The 24068-nt window shown below is 39.8% G+C and overlaps 1 protein-coding gene across 16 annotated transcripts in view; it reads left to right on the top strand.

Annotated features, from left to right (window-relative positions):
• BCAS3 (BCAS3 microtubule associated cell migration factor) overlaps positions 1-24068 on the top strand; it is a 569320-nt gene that overhangs the window by 5557 nt on the left and 539695 nt on the right. For all 16 annotated transcript variants that reach the window (XM_070562375.1, XM_070562376.1, XM_070562371.1 and 13 more), the window contains exons 4-5: positions 5975-6050; positions 17106-17212. In XM_070562375.1, the coding sequence (XP_070418476.1) occupies positions 5975-6050; positions 17106-17212 (183 nt within the window). The remainder of the gene's footprint in view (positions 1-5974; positions 6051-17105; positions 17213-24068) is intronic.

The raw sequence follows: 24068 nt of genomic DNA, 5'->3' as shown, positions 1-24068 counted from the left end.
TTGACACTAGTATCGTCAACTTCAGAACGACTTTTGATGTTTTAGCATCCTGAGCATTGATAGGGTAGAATTATGTTTGTTATTATTATTAGATATGCCTTAGTTTTGTGCTGACAGTGGCACAATTATTCCTCAGGACTTGCTCTCCTAAGAGGAATCAAGGTGAGATGTGAGTTGAGAGATGGGACTTGGGGCTCTCTAGTTGGGTTCTATTTCCAAAATCTTGTCTTAGTTAAATGTTGTCTGTCTGAAGTGAGAAAAGCAGTATATGCTGTGCATTTCGTTAGCTAGATAGTATATTAACTAAATACTATACTGAGCACAAATCTGCATCTCTTTCATGTTGAGCAGTATTTTTATGCCACGTAGAGGATGCATTGGTACTCTGACTTATGTGAGAGTAAGCCCCTGGCTGTTCCCTCTATGTAAATGTGAGAATAAAGAATGAGGGCAGCCCTCCTGGGATCATCTCTAGAGCACTGCTGCCCAGACGTAACATAAGTATCACTTGGCCAACTTGTTAAAAATAATAATTTCCAGGCCCCTCTCCCAGATGGTTTGACTCGGTGGAATTGAGGTGGTGTCCAGTAACTGTGTCTGAAGTAAGAATCTCAGATGATTCTTGTGAAACGGCAGCTTTGGGAAGCACTGTTTAGTGGAACTACTGAAGAGAAAGGTTTCTGTATCTTTTCCCTGTGGTGATGTCAGTGTTCTCTGGCTGCCAAGTTATCTGAAACTGAACTGTTCAAAAGGACATTCGTAGATTCAGTGTTCCAGCTTTGTGAGAGCCTAGAAAAGTCTAAAATCCAGAGTTCAATTGTATTCATCAAATAAAGGAAAGTACCAAGAAATGTTGGTATTCCTTTATGCTCAGTCAACTTTAATGAAAGTAGGCCACGATCACAAGGTCTGTGGGGCCTGTAAGGAAAAATAAGTACTTTCCTTTCTCGAGGAACTTGGTTAATAAGGGAACTCAATGGGGCTGGCTCCGTGCGTGAGTGGTTAGGTTCGCGCGCTCCGCTGCAGGCGGCCCAGTGTTTCATCAGTTTGAATCCTGGTCACGGACATGGCACTGCTCATCAAACCACGGTGAGGCAGCGTCCCACATGCCACAACTAGAGGGACCCACAACGAAGAATATACAACTATGTACTGGGGGGTTTTGGGGAGAAAAAGGAAAAAAATAAAATCTTAAAAAAAAAAATAAGGGAACTCAAATTGCTTGAAACAACCAAAGATAATAACAACATATCAGTAAATGTGACACATAGTACAGATTGAATATTTAATTGCTAAGGGAATGGGTAGCAAAGAAAGAGTGAAAGAGTCAAGTTTCTAAGGACGTTGGGAATAGCATTAGTTGAAATGAATGGAAAGGTTGGATGTTTGGTGTTGAAGGAAACTGGCTGGCTGGGTGTGGTAGGCAACAGTGTTGCTGTGGCCGTCAAGCGTCTTGTGCTCTGCACGGATTGCCAGGGCTAGAGAGCAGACTGACCTGAAATCCAACTTGGTCTTCTACAGATTGCTCCTTTTTCTTAAACCCTGAGCCCTGGCATGAGGCTAGTTCCAAGTGAGGGGCATTTAAAAATTTTTGTAATTTGCCTGCCCCTAGAGTACCTCTTTATGACATTTTTACAAAGGCACCTTTAGTGCTAGTGGAAACCCTGCGTAGCCAGCAGTTCCCGTCAGCTAGAGGAGAGAGGCTGTGGTTAGAGGCTTTGAAGGACTAGTTGGAGAGTTTGCTAGAGAAACAAGAGTACTAGATTGAGTAATAGATTGAAAATAGGGGGCTGCTAAAACAGATAGAGTGAAATGCTGGAAGGTAGAAGGTTGAGTTTTTATGAGCGGTTATACGTAAAGGCCATAATCCATGCAATTGACCGTAAAGATCTGCATCAGAGTAGTAACAATGGAAGTGAAGTTGTAGTCATGGATCTAAGAATGAGAATATTCTTTCAAGAAAGTTATGTTATGCAAGTCGTTATTCTAGTTACTGTGGAAGGAAAGCAAAAATTCAGGCAGCAGACACTTGAGCACCCACTATGGATCAGGCACTGTTCAGCTGGGAGGACCCGCGGTGCCTGTCCTTAAGGCTTCATGGTTCTGGTGTACCAGTTGGCAAACTTTTTCTGTAAAGGGCCACATAAGCTTTGCAGTTCATACAGTGTCTGTCGCAACTGCTCAGCACTGGTTTTTCTGTAAAGGCAAGGGCCTGCCTGTGTTAAAATAAAACTTTACTTATGGACACAGGTGGTGGGCCAGATTTGGTGACCCACTGTCTCTTTTTTCCCACATTTAATCTAGAATCCCACATTAGTACTTGGTGGTCAGCCATTTGGAAAGTGATTTATTTTGCTGATGTTATGTTTCACCTCCTGCTCTCTTCTGGGAATCGTCAAATGCATGGAGCCTAGAAATTATTCTCTGGGTCTCCAAGTACCCCCAAAGGGAGAAAATGTGTTGTTAGACCGTATCAGCTTCTTTAGCCGTATCAGCTTCTTTAGCTGTATCAGCTTCTTCAGCTGTGACAAGTAAAGTGAATTCCCTTTGTGTTCAACAAATGTCATTGATGGCTGGTAGAAGCCCTTAGCTGTGCCCTCTAATCTAATAATTGTACTTAGGAAAATTTATTTTGAAAGATTAATTCAACAATAAAAAAAGTCAGAGCTCAGAACTTTTCATTTCAGTGTGTATAAAACTTTTACATTTTCAGCATAAAAATTGTAGCCAGCCCAAACGTTAGTAGTAGTCAATCAAATTATGATACATGGTCCATATAGAATAATTTGCTGTAATTAAAAGTTATGCTTTTGGGGGCCAGCCCTATGGCCTAGTGGTTAAGTTTTGGGCTCTGCTTCTGGGGCCCTGGTTTGGTCCCCAGGTGCAGACCTACACCACTTGTTGACAGCCATGTTGGGGTGGCAACCCACATACAAAGTAGAGGACGATTGGCACAGATGTTAGCTCAGGGCAAGTTTTCTTCAAGCAAAAAGAGGAAGATTGGCAACAGATGTTAGCTCAGGGCGAAACTTCCTCAGGAAAAAAAAATTTATGCTGTTGACAGTAGCACTCAATGGAAGTTATTTTCTCTACAGTGAAAAAATAAAACAACACAACATAGCCACAGTGATTGTAGCTGTCTTTTTTTTGGCGAAGAAGACTGGCCCTGAGCTAACATCTGTGGCAATCTTCCTCTAATTTTTTTTTTTTTGAGGAAGATTAGTCCTGAGCTAACATCTACTGCCAATCTTCCTCTTTTGGCTGAGGAAGACTGGCCCTGAGCTAACATCCATGCCCATCTTCCTCTACTTTATATGTGGGACGCCTGCCACAGCACGGCTTGCCAAGTGGTGCCATGTCTGCACCCGGGATCTGAACTGGTGAGCCCTGGGCTGCCGAAGTGAAACGTGCACACTTAACTGCTGCGCCACCGGGCCAGCCCCTTCCTCTTAATTTTTGTATGTGGGATGCCACCACAGCATGGCTTGATGAGCAGTGCGTAGGTCTGCACCCAGTAGCCAAACCTACGAATCCCGTGCTGCTGAAGCAGTGTGCAAACTTAACCACTACACAACCAGGCCAGCCCCTGTAACTGTGTCTTTTAAAATTCAGCAGTAACTTTGTGCTTATGAGTGTGTATATGTGTTAGAAACCAGATAAGAAATAAAAGGAGAAATAAATAAGTCCTGTTAGCAATGGGGTAAAAGTGTTGACTCTGAATAAGAGGGCTAGGGCGGTTGAGTGTTGGTTGAAGAAGGAGGGCTAATAATCAGTGCTTGGGGAAAACCCAGCTTTTCTGTGGCGGCATACTGACCTCATCAAGAGAGCAGGTGAAAGCTGCATGGGCACTGGGGGACTCTGTGCCTCACTGAGAATAAAATATCGAAACATGGGCAAAGGACATCATAGAAGCTGGGTGCCAAAATGACGTGATGTCACATGCCTTCTTTGTGTGAACCTGCAGGAAGACACACAAGAAGCAACACTCAGGTGCTTCAGACAGCTTCCCAGAATTTTCTGAAAAATGCTTAGTAAAGAACACCATGTGTGCTAAGGAGAGAGGAAAACTTGAAGACATAGCACAAGTATGCAAGCCTTGTTATGAAAGTCTGATTTCCCCCCGATAGGGGAAAGGGAAGAAGTTCAAGAATCCCGTTACACTGAAAGGCCTCTTTCAACCTTGCTCTGTTCTGCATATTGCCCAGAAATCAAAGGAGAGCATCTTGCAAATGTTGCAGAGGTATTGGGAGAATGTTAAATAATACGGCAGGTGATAAGCTGCCTTATAATAAATCTGCTGAACTGAAGACAATTTTAAAAAATGTTACTGCTTTACCAGATTAAAGGAGAGCCTGATATAGGAAAGATGTCCTAAATGCAGCATGGTAACCTGGATTGGATCCTGGAGCAGAGAAAGGACATTAGTGGAAAAACTGATGGAATCCAAATAAAGTCTGGGGCCGAATTAATAGGAATGCACCAGTGTTAGTTTTGATAAATCTACCATGGTAAGGTAAGAATTAGATAGTTAACATTAGGGGAAACTGGCCGAGGGATATATGAGAACTCTGTACTATGTTTAATAATCTAAAATTATTCCAAAGTAATAAGTTTATTTCAAAACAAGAGAGTTTTCAAGAATGAGAAGAGCAAGACCAAGGAAGAAGGGGAAGAAGATGTGGATGAGGTGGTTCAAGATAAAGTTGATGAATTAGTTGGTTTTAGTGCAGGTTTTCCTCCTCTCCAAGGGAATCAACTGCCCAATACACATCTCACTTGTTTTTTAAACAAGACAATTGAAATTGTAAGGATGTGTAAGATAATATTTTTGTATAGCAAACCTACTATTAAAGTAACCCTGTTTTTTAACAGTGTTTCCAATGGCTGTTAACCTTGTATGCTGCAGTATGAGGCTGTAACTTGGCCTGGAAATTTAAAGCAGGTCATGTATATGGAATTATGTATGAGATTGTATGCTTTTGATACAACTTATACTAAATAATTGTTCTGTGAACTGAGTACCCCTTTATAATTGAAAATGTTGCGGCTCTTTTGTCGACATTCTAAATGCTTCTAAGTATATACAATCTTTAAAAAAACTTTAAATAATAGCAATTGCTCTATGGAGAGATGACTCCCTTTGAATACTGATGGGTGCCAGTGATACTTTTCCTGTGACTTTATGGCAGTTTATGCTTATCTTTGTGACCCTTGCAGGCTTGCAGGGTGGGTCTAAAAGCCAGATAAGAGACTAAAAAAGGAATACTTCTTTTTTTCCATCCTCACCCCTGGCCTGTGCCCTCCACCCAGAACTGGAGGCGAGCAGAAAGTAATACTCTTGAAATTTCTAGGTAGAGTGTAATTACCTGATCATAAACACCTGAGAACTAAATAAATATATGTGGTAGTTTTATTTTTCTTTTAAAGATTTTATTTTTTCTTTTTCTCCCCAAAGCCCCCCGGTACATAGTTGTATATTTTTAGTTGTGGGTCCTTCTAGTTGTGGCATGTGGGATGCCGCCTCAGCATGGCTTGATGAATGGTGCCATGTCCACACCCAGGATCCAAACCCGCATAACTCTGGGCTGCTGAAGTGGAGTGCGTGCCACAGGGCCGACCCCTAGTTTTGTTTATTTTTTAAACCTTCTTGTTTATAGACCAATATAGGGGATGGTTTAGTTTTTTGAGTGCCTTTAAATTATAGTGATGCTTCCTGATAGACTGTGATCATTGTATTTTAGGATTCTGCAATTCTTTAATAGATTAAAAACACCTTTTTTGACCAAGGTTATCAGACTCTTGGGTAACTTTCTTTGGGAGTAAAAATATTTAAAATATGCTGCTTCCTAAGATGTAGGATTGGTGAAGTTGGAGAAGGATAGGGTTGGCTTATTTAAGTTATTCTTTGTTTTGAACATCACTAATGTTAGAGCTGTAAAACATTTTTATTCAAACCTTTCTGTTTACTATGCAGGCTTACAGTGGAACACCTCTAACAGAAGAAAAGGAGAAAATAGTCTGGGTCAGATTTGAAAATGCAGATTTAAATGGTATGGTTTTAACTTTTTGGGGGACTTATTAATTAAATGTTTGTTTGAGGTTGACCTGATTCCAAAAAAAAGAACCCTTACTTTAGTCAGATTACTTTCTCCTACGGTAACTGTTTATCTTTTAAAATAAATTGATTTTTAATTTAAAAAATAACATAACCACTCTACGGGAGCTTCATTAGAACTAATATTGTATTGTACAAGTCTGAGAGGAACTGTAATATATGGAGCCTAGCCTTAAATTTAAGTCCAAGTAAGGTAAAAATTTCTTAGAAAAGGAGTTATTAATTCAAGTTTGATCAGTTGTATAGAATTTGTAAGTGGAAAATCATTAGTGTTGAACTTTTTAGTCTTTAAAATTATTTTTTCTGAACAGAATTTATGCCAGTCCAAGCCCTGCTTGTTTTCAGACACATTTCATGTCATTGCTCCTTCCTGCTCCCTCTTGCAAGGGGGCTGCCTCTTGTCTGTTTCCCAGGCTACCATGTCTGCTGTCTTCTGGCTGAGTCTGGGAGGCACTGGTGAGAAATTGAGCGGGAGGATGGGAGAAAGGGAAGAGCATTATTCCCTCTCCCTCTCTCTGTCAGCGGCTGCATTTCCTCCATGGTTCTAGCCGCCCCTGGACAGCTCCACTGGCTTTCCACTTTCTGCCAGGTCACTCCGGCAGCCTGCACTCCTCTCTGTCTCCCTAGTCTATGGTTGGTAATGCCTTCCTGCTGTTGCTAATCCAACAGGTCGCCTTACAGTTCCTTTTTTGGCTTCTCAGCTGTTCTATCACCTGTGTAACTCGTTGTCTGCATTAAATTCCTAATTATAAATACACTGAGTTGTTTTCATATCCTAGTTGGACCTTGACTCATACTATACTCTTGAGTCTTTGTCTCCCCTAAGACTTTTGAAATGTGATGCCATATTTTCCTTTAAAAGTTACTGTCCAGGATGAGAGAGGCTAACTGTCACTTCTGCAGATTGGTTTCTTTTGAATTTTGAATTCTCTATCAACTGATTCGTTCAAATAATCACAACTTGTTGGGCTCTCATTGTGGGGAATAAAACGTTCATTTGTGTGGTTGACTATTTATGATAGATAAACTTTTCCTACTGTGTTTCTCTTTGAAAGCTTTTGTATTTTTAATTTTCTTTTTTATAACTGTCAAATTTCCTTGTTTACTAGTATATTCTCCCTTTTTTTCCTTCTTTATTAATTACTATTTAACTGTTCATCATCTTTTGTTTTCTGTCGCCTTTTCCATTTGAATTTAGACTCTTCTTTTCCTCCTGGAAGTAGATATTTGCTTTGTGGATGTCAGAATGTATTAGAGGATTTTCTTATTTTAATAAGAAAGAAAACTTAGTTGTGGTCTTGAAAATATTAGCGCCAGTTAGTAGCAAAAGCTTGTTGTACAACATATGAAAAATGTTAAAAATAATTAATTTTTAAAAGATTAGGTTCGTGTCAGCAGTTAAAAATAAAATAATTTTAAAATCATTTGAAATAACATTTGAAAAGTGTCATCAAAATAATTTTTACCTAGGTATGGTTTTGTTTGTTTTTTTAACAGCAAGTAAGAATTGCTGGGGTAATATTCTATAAACCTTTTGTTTTATTGAAGTAAAATGCATCTGGAAATGTAGCTGGATCCTGCTTGAGAATTATCTTAGTACGATGTGTCCTAGTGAACTTACCATGGTTGTCCTTAACTTAATATCTCATATCCCAGTTGATTTATTAAACTCTGAAATTTATACATCTTCCTCTTAAATACTTCAGTACACTCACGTGTCCCTTGGTCTCTCCTTTCTATGTTGTATTGATGTTGTATGAAATTTTAGCCTGGGTTTTTATGGATATGCGTTTTTTTTTTTTGGCCAGGAAAGATTCATCCTGAGCTAGCATCTGTTTTTTTTTCTTTTCCTTCCCAAAGCCCCACTACATAGTTGTATATTCTAGTTGAAAGTTCTTCTAGTCTTCTATGTGAGCCACCGCCGCAGCATGGCTACTGGCAGACAGTGGTGTGGTTCCATGCCTGGGAACTGAACCTGGACCGCTGAAGTGGAGTGCGCTGAACCACTAGGCCATCAGGGCTGGCTCAGGATATACTTTTTATAATCTCTGGCCCTAGGAGTTTGTGTATATACTTGTGTGTATTTTAAGGCAATAATAAATATTTCCAAGATATTTGATCCCCCTTACTTCCCCAGTCTCTTATAGCATTTCTTAAATTTGTCTCTTATTTGTGTTCTTTCTTCAAGCATGTTTTCATTTAGGTCTTTGTGTGGCAAACCTTCTGAGATATTTACAATTGAAAGGAAATTTGGCGGTGGGAAGGAAAAAGTGGGGTTCATTGGCTGCAGGTCCAGCGTCTCCCTAAACAAGGCTAACAAGGACAAACTTTTTCATTACATTGGGGTTTCTTGATCAATCTGCCCTTCCTTTGTTGTGCCTGCTGCAGCCGGGATGCAATTCCTTGTTCGTTGCCTTTTGTCTTTCATGATACCTAAGGGAGATAGTGGAGGGGATTCTTCTGATGGCGGCCATGCTTGCTTAGCGTGCTGCTTCTTTGTAGAGCAGTTAGGGGTACCTGGAGATTCTATTTGGTATTCAGGCTTCTCTTTGCCAGACTTGGAGGTTTTTTTGGTACAACAATTTAGAAGTCTATTACCGGGGCTGGCCCAGTAGTGCAGCCATTAAGTTCGTACGTTCTGCTTTTTGGTGGCCCGGGGTTCGCCGGTTCAGATCCCAGGTGCGGACGTGACATTGCTTGGCAAAAAGCCATGCTGTGGTAGGTGTCCCACATATAAAGTAGAGGAAGATGGGCATGGGTTAGCTCAGGGCCAGTCTTCCTCAGCAAAAAAAAAAAAAAGTCTATTACCTGTCTATAGATTTAAGTTATTTTATGTTATTAATGAAACTGTATTACTTATTAAGCAATTTAAAAGTTGCAGTTTTTGAGTTGAAGTCTGCTCTGGTGATTGCTTTCTTGGAGCTCTGCTTTTCTGCTTGGAATTATAAAGCCGTGCTAGTTGGCCCCCTTCCTCCAGGCTGCAGCCCTTTTGATTATGGCTTATCATGGTGGAGGGTGGAGTAGGTAACTAACAGGAGATCCTTCTGAGGAACCTGGCCTATTGGGATTCTCCGGTCCTGGATCCTCCTCTGACCTCCATTCCTAATCAACGTACTGACTTTGGCTTGGTGTCAGGTAGAGACTGCAACTTTTGGATCTCATTGGAGAGTGGGATTAAGGCCCTTTGTGTCCTGGTCACTGTTCTGTTTCTGCTTTAAGGCAGTCTGATTTATACCTAAGCTTGTTTTTCTTGAGGCACTGTACTGAAAAATATGTAAGAAATAGCCTGAACAGTTTAATATCCTGACATTTTTCTGTCAGTTTCCCTAAAGGTGAGCATATAGTTTGAGTTCCAGAACACATCGGGTTAACCAGCTTGTTTGCTACAGTATAACAAGAACTGTCAACTTCACAGCCTGTGAGGAGAAATTCTTCCCACCCTGTAGCCCAAACTGACTTGGTCAATTCTAATATCAAGGTCGAGTACTATACTTAGGTATCAATTTTTATATTCAATAGGCCTTTTTTTCAGTGGCAAGTGATTAGTTTAGGGGAATCTTAAAAAAAAAAAAAAAAGGTTTTTTTTTCCTGCCCATAGCCCCAGTACATAGTTGTATATCCTAGTTGTAAGTCATTCTAGTTCTTCTGTGTGGGATGCAGCCACGGCATGCCTGATGAGCAGTGTGTAGGTCTGTGCCTAGGATCCAGACTGGTGAACCCTGGGCCACCAAAGCAGAACATGTGAACTTAACCCCTCTGCCACAGGCTGGTCCCCTAAAAGTTTTTTTAATTGTGGTAAAATACACATAACATAGAATTTACCATCTTAACCATTTTTTTTTTTCCTGAGGAAGATTAGCCCTGAGCTAACATCTGTTGCCAATCTTCCTCTTTTTTTGCTTGAGGAAGATTAGCCCTGAGCTAACACCTTATCAGTCTTCCTCCACTTTATATGTGGGTCGCTGCCGCAGCATTAACTGACGAGTGGTGTATGTCCGAGCTTCGGGTCTGAACTTAGACCACTGAAGCGGAGCATGCTGAACTTAACCACTATGCCACAGGGCAGGCCCCTATGTTAACCATTTTTAAGTGTGTAGTTCAGTAATGTTAAGTACATTCATATTGTTATGCAACCAATCTCTAGAACTCTTTTCATCTTGTAAAACTGAAACTCTGTATCCATTAAATGACAACTCCACATTCTGTGCTTCTCCCTGGCCCCTGGAAACCACCATTCTACTTTATGTCTCTATGAATTTGACTATTCGAGTTACCTCATAAGTGGCATCTTACAGCATTTGTCTTTATGTGTCTGGCTTATTTCACTCAGCATAATGTCCACAAGGTTCATCCACGTTGTAGCATGTGTTGGAATTACCTTTTTAAGGCTGTGTAACATTCCATTGTATGTTTATACCACATTTTGTTTATCCATTCATCAGTGGTCGTTTGGGTTGCTTCTACCTTCTTGGCTTTTTGAATAATGCTGCTATTAATATGAATGTGCAAATAGCCCTTTGAGTCCCTGCTTTCAATTCTTTTTGAGTATATACCCATAAATGGAATTATTGGCTCATATGGTGATTCTGTTGTAGTTTTTTGAGGAACCGTCCTAACTGTTTTCCAAGGAGGAATTTTTTTTGATCTGCTCATGTAGCTGGGAAGGATAGTGGCTTGATACTTTTAGTCTTCCACTTCTTGTTACTCTTCTCTGAATGCTCGCTTCTCTTCTTTGACTTCTCTAATGAGGTTGGAGCAGAGAGTGCTCAAAGCTCTCTGTTCATGTCTTAATGATCATACTATAAGATCAAAGAAGAAGAGGTATTCTTTAGATGATCTAGAATGCTCGGTCTGAATCACCTTCCAGTTATGGAATAGTTGCAGTGCCCAAAGATGTAGTACTCGAATTGGCTCAGCTGGTTACGTGCCTGTCCCTGTGCTTGACTGGGGGTAGGATCAGTTTCCAGAAAGAGAGGAGGCATAGAGTAGGAAGTTTGTGAGGTGTACGAAGGTAGTAGCTGATGCAGGCCTCTATTGCTCTAGTGTGCTTGGGTCCCCATTTCAGCCAACTCCTAGACGTCTTCACTTAAATGTATTCCTTTTCCCATCTAACTATGTCCCCTCAAAAGCTGTGGTTCAACCCCACTTGCCTTTCAGGTCGTTAAAGGCACGGAACTTTTCATGCTTCAGGATCTTTGCACAGGGGGTCTTCTGGCTGAAATCTTCTTTTCTGCCTTAATCCTCATTCATCTGTTAGCATCTACTTAAAATGACTTTCTGGTTTTTAGACTGGGTATTGGCAGTATGTTGCTATTAGTACACTTGTGGAATATAGAGGAAGCTGGTTTGGGAGGAAAGGTTTAATTTCACTTTACACTTCGATTTTTGAGGTGAGCAGAAAACCCAGAATTCCCCTCTGCCCTCCCCAGTTGCAAACATTTTTCTGAGGCAGGAGAGCGTACTGAGTGCAGTGTTGGGAGAGGCTCACAGGTAGATTAAGACTGAACAAGGTTTCGAAGGATGGGCGAATCAAAGGAGAACACTGGAGTTGGCTAAAACTGCAAGGGAATGCTACCTGTCTCTGTGGGAAAGACTGTAGAGTCCATAGTTAGGATGAAAGAAGAAAAAAGAAACCGGTAAAGAAGATAAAGATGAGTTATGGATAGAATAACCAGGGGGGATGGTGATAGAGGATATAAAGATAAAGAAAAGTCAAAGAACAAGGATCGTGTAAAGCTATAACAGTTATAAAAAACAACATAAAATTTTTACAAAATTAAGAGTTTCATTCAAGAGTAATGAAGTCTGCTATGTCGCCATCCAGAGAAAGAAAAATAGCACAAGTGACTAAGCAGGATCTAAAATAAGAGAAAGGAGATTTTGTTCCTATAATGACCTCAGGGTTGCATATGTGGCATTTGAGCCCTTCTAAAAGTAACCTGTGATCAAGGTGGTAGCCATAGTAGAAAGATGACTGAACTGCGCATCAAGAGTCCTGAGATTCTCTTCAGCTTTGAGTAAATTCAGCCTCACATGTTCTTGACAATGATGAGATGAGACTGACTCCTGCTCTGCATATAAAACGGGATTGTCGTGTGTCCAATTAGATGATGTATATACCAAAGCACATTGAAAATTATGAAAGACCATTTAAGTGTTAGATATAAAGGGAATTAATTATGCCCTAGGAAAATGTTTGATAATTCTGCATTTTGCTGGATATAGAATCATGTGCTGTTAACTTTAAGCCGGTGAATTCCTTTCAAAAGAAAGTCAGCATAAAAAATTACTGATTATAAGCTATGTTAAAGATTTTGATCTTTATGTTTAAGCAACAGGAAGTCTTTAATGTGGAGGATGGAGGTGAGGAGGTATGTCATTATTTGTGCTTTAAAGAGAACAGTCTGACTGTCGTATGGAGTTTGGCTGGCAATGTGGATGCAGGAAGCCATTTATGCTTTTGGAGGAGATGTTGTAGTGGACAGGGATGGTGGTGGTGTAAGAAGAGAGGTGTTGAGGAAGACACAGGGATTGGTGATAGATTTATTGCTAGAGGGAAGGAAGAAGGCAGTTCCTGACTTTGCCGTCTAGATAGATAATCATGCTACTCACCAAAATAGGGAACCCTGGAAGAAGATCCAGTTTGAGGAGGAAATTGTGATCTTTGAGTGGAATTTGATTTTCTTTTGAGATAACCAGAAACCTGTGTTGAGGAAGTCGCTAACAGATATGAACTGATGCAATGGGTGGAATGAGATCACTTGTGGAGGATATACTGTGAGGAGAAAAGGAAGTGTAGAAATTAGCCTTGCGTAACTCAGGTGTTTAAAGAGTAGGTAGAAAAGGATGAGGCAGCAGAGGAAATGATAAAGGAGTGACTAGAGAGGTAGGAGGAAAAGTAGGAGTAGATTATGCCTGGAAAACCAAGGGAAAATATTTTAAGGAGAAAATGGTGAGCATTGATTATAGCTGTTGAATAGTCTAACAAGATATGCTTGAAAGATCTATATTAGATTCAACAACCTGGAGGTTACTGGTGACCATAGGAAAGTCATTTGGGAGGAGTATCAGAGGCAGAAACCATTCTGAAATGGATTCGAGGTGAATGAGATGAAAAATAGATGACAGTTATATAACTCAGTGAAGGAATTTAACTTCTAGAGGAGAGGAGAGTGATGAAGTCAAATAAAGGAAGAGGGGTATTATTGATTCAATGTATGATTTTTAAAAATCTTATTTATTGTGCAAACATATTATGGTAAATAATAGAAAACAAAACTATAGAGCAATGAATGACTTTTTACAAATCCAACACCTGTGTAACCATCACGTAGGGTAAGAAATAGAATATTGCTACCTAATTGCCTAGTGATTTTGAATTTTGTATGACTAGAATTATTCAGTATATAGTCTTTTGTGTCTGGTTTGCTTTGCTCATTATGTCTGTGAGGTTCGTCCATGTTGGAGTGTATGATAGTAGTTCATTCTTTTTCTGTGCCAAATAGTATTCCATTATAGCAGTATACCACTGTCCTTGTCCATTCTCATGATGGTGGACATTTGGATTGATTCCAGCTTCCGGCTCTTTACAAATGGTACTGTGAATATTCATGTGCATGGCTCTTGGTGCACATGTGCTCATGCTTCTAATAGGTATATATCTGGAGTGGAATTACTTGGTCAAGGGGCGTGGGATCTTCAACTTGAGCATATGTATATTATCAAACTATTTTCAAAGTGGTTGTACCAGTTATATTCACTAGCAGTAAGCAGGCAATCCCTTTGCTCCAAATTCTGCCAGCACTTGCGTTTTAATTTTTTTAATTTATTTTATTCTTTTGAGGAAGATTAGCTCTGAGCCAACATCTGCTGCCAATCCTCCTCTTTTTGTTGAGGAAGACTGGCCCTGAGCTAACATCCTTGCCCGTCATCCTCTGCTTTATATGTGGAATGCCTGCCACAGCATGGCTTGCCACGTGGTGCTGTGTCCACATCCAGGATCCGAACTGGTGAACCCTGGGCCGCCGAAGCGGAAGGTGTGCACTTAACCGCTGCGCCACTGGGCCGGCCCCGCAACACTTGGTTTTGTCACTGTGGTTTTAATTAGCACTTCTTGATTAAAAATGAGGTTGAGCCATTTGCGTGTTTGTTAATGATTAAGTTATTTGAATATCTTCTTTTTGAAGTGTTTTTTCATGTCTCTTGCCTCTTTTTCTAATGACTTACCTTTTTCATATAGATTTTTAATTGTTATGTGTACCAGGTGAATCCTTGTGGGGTTATAATTGTTGCAAGTCTCTTCTCCCCTGCTGTGGCTTGCCTTTTCACTCTTCTGATAAGGGTGCCTCATGGTTAACAGAAGTTCTTCATTTTAATGTAGCAAATAATATAGTAGAATTTGCCAGTCTTTTATGTTGAGTTTCTTGTGTCCTATTAGGAAGTCTTTCCTTATACCGTGATCATGAAAATACATTTCTACATTATCCTCTAGTGTTTTATTAATTTTGTCTTTGTCATTTATATCTAAAATTCCCTGGTGCTGATTTGTTTGAAATTTTTTAAGATAAGAAACACTTCAGCATGTTTAAATGCTCATTGAAAATATCCAGTAGCATGGAAGGAATTGAAGATATGGGAGAGGAATGATTGGAAAAGGCTCCTGAGAAGGTGGAGGAGGATGGGATTCTAGGGGAGGAAGAACTCTTCCTCTACCCTCTAGGTTCTTCTGGCTGGTCTAATAATTAAATTGACATGAGACAGAATAACAGAAGAAAATCAAAGTTTAATAACATGTATACATGGGAGAAACCCAGGAAAACTGAGTACCTTGCCAAAATGGCTGAAGCCACTGCCTTAAATACCATCTTCAACTAAAGACAGTGGAAGATGTTGGGGGTAGTGGTTTGGGAAGTCAAAGGGGAAGAAGGCAGATCACATGGAGATGGAAAGCAAATGTTTGGTAAACAGATGTTTGCCTTATCTTGCAAAGACAATGGGATATGGGGAGGACTTTGATTAATGGGCCTTGCCTAGCTTCCTCCCAGTCTACCACACATAGTTTATTTTGTATTATAGTTATCTATGCTGATAGCTCCTTCCTGAAATACGCCTTCTATCTTAAATTCTTTTAGACAGGGGGAAGGTCAAAGTTTCATCTTGAGTCTTTTGTTCTTAAAAATAAGCAAGCTAAAGAGATACATTTTGGGGTGGCAAATTCTGCTCTCCCATGGAATCCAAAGCGTGGATGGAGGGACTTACGTTAGACAGAAGGAAAGACAACTGTTTGTAGTAGGATAGAATGAGAGGAAGGTGCTACAGATGCACATAGGCCTTTGGCAACAGGAAGTTTCTAGTTTCCCTGTGCAGTATGAGACAGATTATTTGCTGGGTAAAGAGAGATTGGGTGGAGTCAAGCCTTGGAGAAGGTTTAAGACACTCACTGAAGAAATTGTAGAATAAGTTCCAGAAAATAGAGTAAATTTGTTGTTCAGTTTTTTTTTTCTCCTCCCCCAAACCCCCCAGTACATAGTTGTGTATATTTTTAGTTGTGAGTCCTCCTAGTTGTGGCATGTGGGACGCCACCTCACTGTGGCCTGATGAGAGGTGCCATGTCCACACCCAGGATCCAAACCGGCGAAACCCTGGGCCGCCAAAGTGGAGCTTGTCAACATAACCACTTGGCCATGGGGCCAGCCCCATGTTGTTCAGTTTTGAGGGTCCCTTGAGGTTTGTGGAGATACATTAATTTATAGTGGTACCAATTCTGTCTTATTGTGTGATTTTTCTATAGCAGTACTTGGTTGCCTTAGAACATATTAGGATAGTGGGTAGTTGGGTTCGTCCGTGATTGAGATTTTGCTTGTTAGGTGCCATGCAAAGATCCCACAAAAAGGGATAAGAGAATGTAGATTATTGACAGAAGTTACTGAGATGCTTGATCAAAGACAGTAAGATGGGAGGAGAGTAACTACAAGGTGGATCTGAAGAATAGGGAGAAGCCAGGGGTGTCAGTGGCCTGGAGGTCCTAATGAAGTCGAAGAATGAATCACAGTGGAAGTAGTTGAGCATACTTGCTGGAAGATAAGCTTGTGATCTGAGAATAGAATGCTTGAATTAGGGGCCTCTCCTGGGCCGAGTGGTTAAATTCACATGCTCTGCTTCTGTTGCCCAGGCTTTTGCCGGTTCAGATCCTGGGCGCAGACCTAGCACTGCTCATCAGGCCATGCTGAGGTGGCGTCCTAGATAGCAGAGCCAGAAGGCCCTACAATTAGAATATAGAGCTATGTACTGGGGGGCTTTGGGAAGAAGAAGAAAAAAACAACACAAAAAAGAAGATTGGCAGCAGATGTTAGCTCAGGTGCTAATCTTTAAAAAAAAAAAAGCTTAAATTAGTGATTTTTGAGGTGCAATAGTTTTGTTCAGTAAGGATATCTTTTATGATACTGATATTATGTAACAGATACTTAATATTCACTAATGTGAATTGGAAAAGTTGATTACACAAGTACATATAATTCTTTTGTAGTGGACCATATGTGCGGTGTCTTCAGATAGATCAGGATTTAATCATATACATAAAGGAACATAATTTTTCTTGCACTGCTAAATTTACAAATATTAGAAATTCTAGGTGATTACACTTCATATTTATATTTAATTATGGTAAAATATTTCATTTTTATTTATCATTTGCAGATGGTTTTATTCCTGTTGTTAATATTCATTAGTTCTCTAGTGAGTATTTGATTTTTAAAACCTTGCTTGTGCTGATAATTATAGGTACTGGTTTTAAAAAAACTACTAGTTTTATAATTTCAGCTTCTTATTAATTTTATTTTAAGTGATGTCTTCCAAATACTTCTGTGCTTACTTTTTATTGAAAAAGAATTTAAACAATTGTTGCACTGATAACACTAAAGAAGTATAGTTGTTTACTTGATTGACATTGTGTCTTTTTAATTTGCTTCTTTGTTACTTAATTCTAATGCAGATACATCAAGAAATCTGGAATTTCATGAAGTACACAGCACTGGGAATGAACCGCCTCTGCTGGTTATGATTGGCTACAGTGATGGCATGCAGGTCTGGAGCATCCCTGTAAGTATGAAGATGATTGAATCCTGAAAATGTTATGCTTTCCAGCATGCTAGCTGATGTGAAATGTGGCGATCATTTCTATAAGGTCTTATCCATTTATTTCACAAGCAGTTGCTAAGAGGTTGCTATGTGTACAACATCCTGCAAGGCACAAGGAATAGGGGCAAGTGGGAAATCACAGGTGCTATAAATGATTTGTCAAGTGGATCAGGAATCGTGGACTCACTTTACATGCAAGATCTCATTTCTCATCATAGTAACTCTATTAAGTAGGTATTATTATTATCATCCCCCCTCATTTTACAGAAGAGTAAACAGGCTTACCAAAGGCTTTTAAAAAAATTAGCAATGGTTAAAAAAAAGTTAGTCTTTCGAATCAGTTAAAACATTCACAGAAGCATTCACATGGTATGAAATTCAGAAGGTGTAAAAGGATAAAAAACTTCTTTCTCCTCTTGTCCTCAATTTCCCCTACCTTGAGGCAGCCAGGATCTCTAGTTTCTTTGGTATGCTTATAGCAGTATTTTATGCAAATAAAAGCACATAGGGGCTGGCCCCATGGCATAGTGTATAAGTTTGCGAGCTCTGCTTCAGTGGCCCTGGGTTCCCAGGTTTGGATCCCAGGTGCAGACCTACTCACCGCTCGTCAAGCCATGCTGTGGCAATGTCCCACGTACAAAATAGAGGAAGATTGGCACAGATGTTAGCTCAGCGACAACCTTCTTCGCAAAAACAAAAATGTATAAATGTATTTCTCCCACCCTGCCCTTCCCTAGCAGATGGGAGCATATTATACAACTTAATCTGTGCTTTAATGTTTTTCACTCATAATGTCAGTATTCAGAGAGCTTCTTCAGTGAGTTTTATACCTGCATATTTGGATATAGCCCCATTATTTGGATTTTCCTTAATTTACATAACTTATTCCCTATTATCAAAAAAGTTTGAAAATCCCTTTTTTATTTTGTATTAGAAACAATGATGTCATACATGAACTTGAACAAAGGTTATTTTATGTCTATGGTCTATGTATCTATATAGGATAAATCCCAGGGGCTGGCCTGGTGGTGTAGTGGTTAAGTTTGCATACTCTGCTTCAGTGGCCTGGGCTTTGCAGGTTCGGTTCCCAGGCGTGGACCTAGCACCACTCCTCAAGCCACTCTGTGTTGGCATCCCACATAAAACAGAGGAAGATTGGTATAGATATTAGCTCAGGGACAATCTTCCTCAAAACAAAAGGAGGAGGATTGGCAACAAATGTTAGCTTGGGCAAATCTTCCTCACCAAAAAAAAAAAAAAAAAAAAGAGAGAGAGAAAAGATAAATCCTAATTTCGGTAAATGTTTCAAATTGCCTAATGTTGGGTCCCAGTTTGCCTCTTAAGTCCTACATATTCCTCTTTGGGATGACCAAAAATAAAATGTCCTAAAAGAGGAAGAGGCTTGGTAGGCTCATGGCTCAGTGAAGTGTAGTAGGGACTGCATACTTTGGCTTGTCCTTACGTTCCAGTGTTTGGCGTGGCCTAAGTGTTGTATCTCTCCAGTGGGTGGGGGAGGACTGCTGTAATGTAGTTCTTTTGCAGTTGGAGGCTCGGGGCCAATAGAATTTTAATTTGTACCTTCAATAAATGCATTCACCGAATTGTTTGAAGCCCCTATATGTGTGTTTCAGCTAGAACTTTCCCCCCTTTTTTGGTTCTTTTGGGTAATGTAGTTACTTAAAAGATTTGTAAGCAAACACATATTACCTCAAATTTAATGGAATTCAGAATGTTCTTGAGTACAGAATTTGGCTTCAGTGGCATAAAGATTATTAAGTAGTGAGCACGTCGGACTTCATAATTCCTTAATAATGTAAGTAAAAAAATTGCTCTTTGATAAATCACTTATGATGACCTTTGGTCTTTCATCTAATCATATAATTATGTATCATATTATTAGGTGTTTAGGATTTGGGGTTTTGTATTTCTTGTTTTTAAAGATTGACTTTATTTTCTAGAGGTAGAAGAATCCTGCTGGTATGTCATGTAATGAGTGTCCTCTTCCTTTTCCCTTTTGGGATTTGTAGTTGACATTTTTCAAGGCCCTGCAATGTTGTTTATAATTTAAGTATCATGCCAAAGCATGGACAAAGGGCTTAAAATGTGGCAGTGTTTTTTTTTTTCCTACCAATAGAAATATTTTTAGATTGTGATCAGAGGAAAGGATCTTGTAAATGTAACTTTTTCTTGTTAATAGAGACTTCATTTTGATCCATCACGCTGCTTGTTGACAGACTTGAAGGCAAAGAGGAAGCTAGAGCCTTAACAAGAAGGTTGAGCCTTGTGTGATTAGGGGTGTCAACTGGATTGAGCACATTCCTTTGGTGGTACTCAGCCTACCTACTTGTTTTGGTTATAATTAGAAGCATCGCTTTTAATAGTTTTAAAGTTAACTTGTGTTTAGCTCTGAGTGACTTAAAGATCTTCTAAGTAATTTAAATTACTTCTTTAAAGTAATTCTCGTACCCAGATTGTATTTTGAGAGACTTGAATAATCATTTCTTCATGGAAGTTTCATTGACTAGTTGTTTACTATAGTATTAAGATAGCCCTGTGAGGACTGTTTCAAGAATTAGGAGGCAGTTTGGGAGAATAAGCTCCTTCTGTTGCCTTGATTGAGCTCTTACTATGTTCAAAGAGCTTTATCTACACATTATCTCAGCAGTTGTACACTGAGGTAGGAGTTATCCTATTTTACGGATGGTAAGGTCACACTGCTTGGAAGAGGTTGAACTGGAATTCAAACCCGGTTCTATCCGACTTCAAATTCAAAGCCCGTGATCTAAGCGCTACACCTCAGTACTTCCCAAGTGTGATAGCAGAAGATATGCCATGCAGGTGGTGGGACAGTTTAGTTTTAGGTTTCACTGTAAAAGGTTGTGATGTACCTTCAAGTATTCATCTTTTACAGACTGCTGTGACTGTACCTACTACTTTAACGAAACCCTTCTGAAACGTGTTTATCACCAGTCAGGTAGTCAATAATGATTTAAGTGTGACCATGTGCTAGGCAGTGGGGAGCTTATGTTGGTCAACCTAGAAATAATCCTGGCTCTTAGGGATCTTTGCAGACCGTGAATCAGATTTGCTTTTGAGTCAGTGTGGGTGGGCAGGAGGTCAGTCCCTGTCCCAACCATAGCTCAGGTTTTGCTTCAGGTTTGTGCACAGCTTCCCTTCTGTTGATTTTATATAGCTGTTCCCCCTGCGAGTCTCAGGTTAAGAAAGTAAACGTATCCTGGTTAAACGTTTTAAAAGATTGTCCATTTATGAAGAGTACAGATATGAACGAGACTTGGGTGATTCTAGGAGTATAGTTCGGTAGAGTTAGCTCAGAAGCAGAGCTGTGCCGTGGCTTGTCTACTGCACAATCCCCACCGCTTTGTATGTGAGATGGCTGCAGAAAAACAGCAGCTTTCCCAGCTTCCCCAAGCTGCCAGGCCCCTTCTCTCAACACATCTGATGTAACATAAGAAAGAAGGATTATTCGTTATGTTGATGTTCAGGCCCTTTTCCCACCCGTGCCTAACAATGTCATTGCCTCTCTTTGGAAATGTAAATATATGCTTTCTTGCTTAAAAGCCTTAATTTTTAAAAAGAAAAATCAAAGTGATACATGTGCATGGACTAAAAACCAAATAGTTTTGTGGTATTCATATGAAAAAAACAGTAGTTCCTTGAATTCTATTAGCTGTTGTTATCTTATTATTTATTTCAGTTATCTTAAAATATCATACTTACATTCTTGATTTTTTTTCTCCCAGTTTTACACATAGATTGACTTTGGTGCCATGAACTACGAGGACTTACAGGTGTTCATTTATTCAACTCAAGTCTGGGATAAAATATGTCTTTTGAGCAAAATAGACATGGTCTTTGATCTAATGGGGCTAGTAGCAGGGATGAATTTAAATAAAAATAAATTTATATATAACTTAAATTGTCATATGAAGAAAAGAATAAGAGATTATAATAAGGAAGTGGCATTAGAAGTTAATTAAGATTTAGCGAGTTTAAGATTGGAACAGCAAAGAGTAAAGTCAGAAGCTCTGAGGTGGAAATGTTCTTTTCTCTATAGTTGGACATTGATTTAGATTTAAGTTTTTTTCTTCATACAGAATATTGAGATAAATATCTTTATGATCATGTAATTTGGAAGGATCAATAAAAGTAGATATACTAAGGCTCTTGATAGATTTGCCAAATTTCATTCTTGTAAAGCCATGCCATTTATACTTACCCCGTTCATTTATTAATTCATTCACTCAGCAAAGATTTATTGATTGCCTTTTACATGCCAGACCCTGTACAAGGTGTTGGGAAAACAAGACTGAGCAAAACAAAATCATTCTTCTTGTGGAATTTCTATTCTAGGTAGATGGGTTGGAGGGTAGGGAAGGTGGCAATGAATATGTACTGTGCTCGAGGGTGATGAGTGTTGTGATGAGGTGGTCGATGTTGCTGTGGGCTGCTTTGTTATGTAGGGTGGTCTAGGGAAGCCGTTCCCAAAGACCCTTTGAGCAGAATCGTGGAGGAGTGATCCTTGTGGGTATTTGAGGGAGGAGCATTCAAAGCCAGTGCTGTGTGATCAGATTGTGTTTCCTGTGTTCAAGAAGACCAGGGAGGCAGTTTAGCTGCAGCTGGGTGGGCCAGGTGACGAAAGCTGGGAGATGATGTCTGGGAGGTGGTGCTGGGCCAGAGCTTGGTCAACCACTGTAAAGACTTCAAAAATTTCAAATATAGAGCAAAGTTGAAACAATTTTACAGTGAAAACATGTATATACTCACCACCTCAATTGTACCATTAAAATTTGACTAGGCTTGCTTTGTCTCATATCAATCTATCTTCTGTGACACATTTCAAAGTAAATTGCAAACATCAGCAGACTTTCCCCTAACTACTTTTGCATGCATATCATTAACTAGAGTTCAATATTTGATTAGTTTTTAAGTAAAATTTATACACAATTAAATACACAAATCTTAATATGTGAATTTCCTGAGCTTTGACATGTGTGTGCACCTAGGTAACCCAAATCTCTGAACATGATTATCACTCAAGAAATTTCCTTTATGCATGTTTCTGATTCGTTTTTCCTCCACTCCATCCAGAAGCAACGGCTATTCTCATTTTTTTCTACTGTAGATTAGGTTTGCCTGTTTTAGAACTTTTGTACTGTTATACAGTATGCACTCTTTTTGTGTAAGGCTTCTTTCACTCAGCATAATGTTTGTGAGATTCACGCATGTAGTTTGTTCCTTTTTATTGCTGAATAGTACTCCATTGTATGAATATACCATAGTTTATCCCTTCTCTCTTTTTTTTAAAGATTTTATTTTTCCTTTTTCTCCCGAAGCCCCCCAGTACATAGTCGTGTATTTGTAGTTGTGAGTCCTTCTAGTTGTGGCATGTGGGATGCCTCCTCAGTGTGGCTTGATGAGCGGTGTCATGTCCCCACCCAGGATCTGAACTGGCAAAACCCTGGGCTGCTGAACCAGAGCACGTGAACTTAACCACTCGGCCACGGGCCTGGCCCCTATCCCTTCTCTTAATGATAGGTAGCTGGGCTGTTTATAGCTTTTGTCTATTATGAATAAAGCTGCTGTGAAGATTCTCCTGTAAGTCTTTTTGTAAACATGTGTTCACTTTTTTTCCCCACCCCAAAACCCCAGTACATAGTTGTGTATTCTAGTTGTAGGTCCTTCTAATTCCTCTGTGTGAGCCACTGCCACAGCATGGCTACTGACAGGCAAGTGGTGTGGTTCTGCGCCTGGGAACCAAACCCAGGCTGCTGAAGCGGAATGCACTGAATTAACCACTAGGCTACCAGGGCTGGCTCATGTGTTCATTTCTTTTTTTTTTTTTTTAGATTTTATTTTTTCCTTTTTCTCCCCAAAGCCCCCCGGTACATAGTTGTATATTCTTCGTTGTGGGTCCTTCTAGTTGTGGCATGTGGGATGCTGCCTCAGCGTGGTTTGATGAGCAGTGCCATGTCCGCGCCCAGGATTCGAACCAACGAAACACTGGGCCGCCTGCAGTGGAGCGCACGAACTTAACCACTCGGCCACGGGGCCAGCCCCATGTGTTCATTTCTTTTAGGTAAATACCTACAAGTCAAATTGCTGCTTTGTAAGGTAGGAATGTGGTTCGTTTCATAAAAAACTTTGGAAAACCTTTTTCCAAAGTAGTTGTACTGTTTTACATTTCCTCCAACAATATATGAGTTGTTCCACATCCTTGCCAACATTTCATGTTGTCCTTCTTTCTAATTTCAGCCATTCTGATGGTTGAATTAAATCAGAGTGATTTCTCCTGGTTTTAATAAGCATTTCCCTGATGACTAATAATGCTGAGCACTTTTTCATGTATTTGTTGGCCATTTGATCTTTTAGGAATTATCTATATAATTTTTTGCCCATTAAAAAAAAATTCAGGGGCCAGCCCCATGGCCAAGTGGTTAAGATGGTGTGCTCCACTTCAGCAGCCCAGGGTTTTACTGGTTTAGATTCTGGGTGCAGACCTAGCACCGCTCATCAGGCCATGCTGAGGGAGTGTCCCACACAGCAGAACTAGAAGGACCTACAACTAGAATATACAACTATGCACTGGGGGAGTTTGTGGAGAAGAAGAAGAAAAAAAAATTAGGAAAAAAATTCAGTTGTAGAAGCCCTTGGAGGACTTTGAACAGAGGTAGACAGCGATGCAGATTTGGGTGGAAAGATAGTGAGTTTGGTTTTAAGTTTGTGCCCTTGGACTGATGCTGTTCCCCGAACTGGTAATAGTCAATGAAATGTTTGTTACTGTATGCAACAACATAAG

This window comes from Equus przewalskii, chromosome 10 (genome assembly GCF_037783145.1).
Source record: "Equus przewalskii isolate Varuska chromosome 10, EquPr2, whole genome shotgun sequence".
NCBI classification, from domain to species: Eukaryota; Metazoa; Chordata; class Mammalia; order Perissodactyla; family Equidae; genus Equus; species Equus przewalskii.
This window is presented reverse-complemented; position numbering and strand designations above follow the sequence as displayed.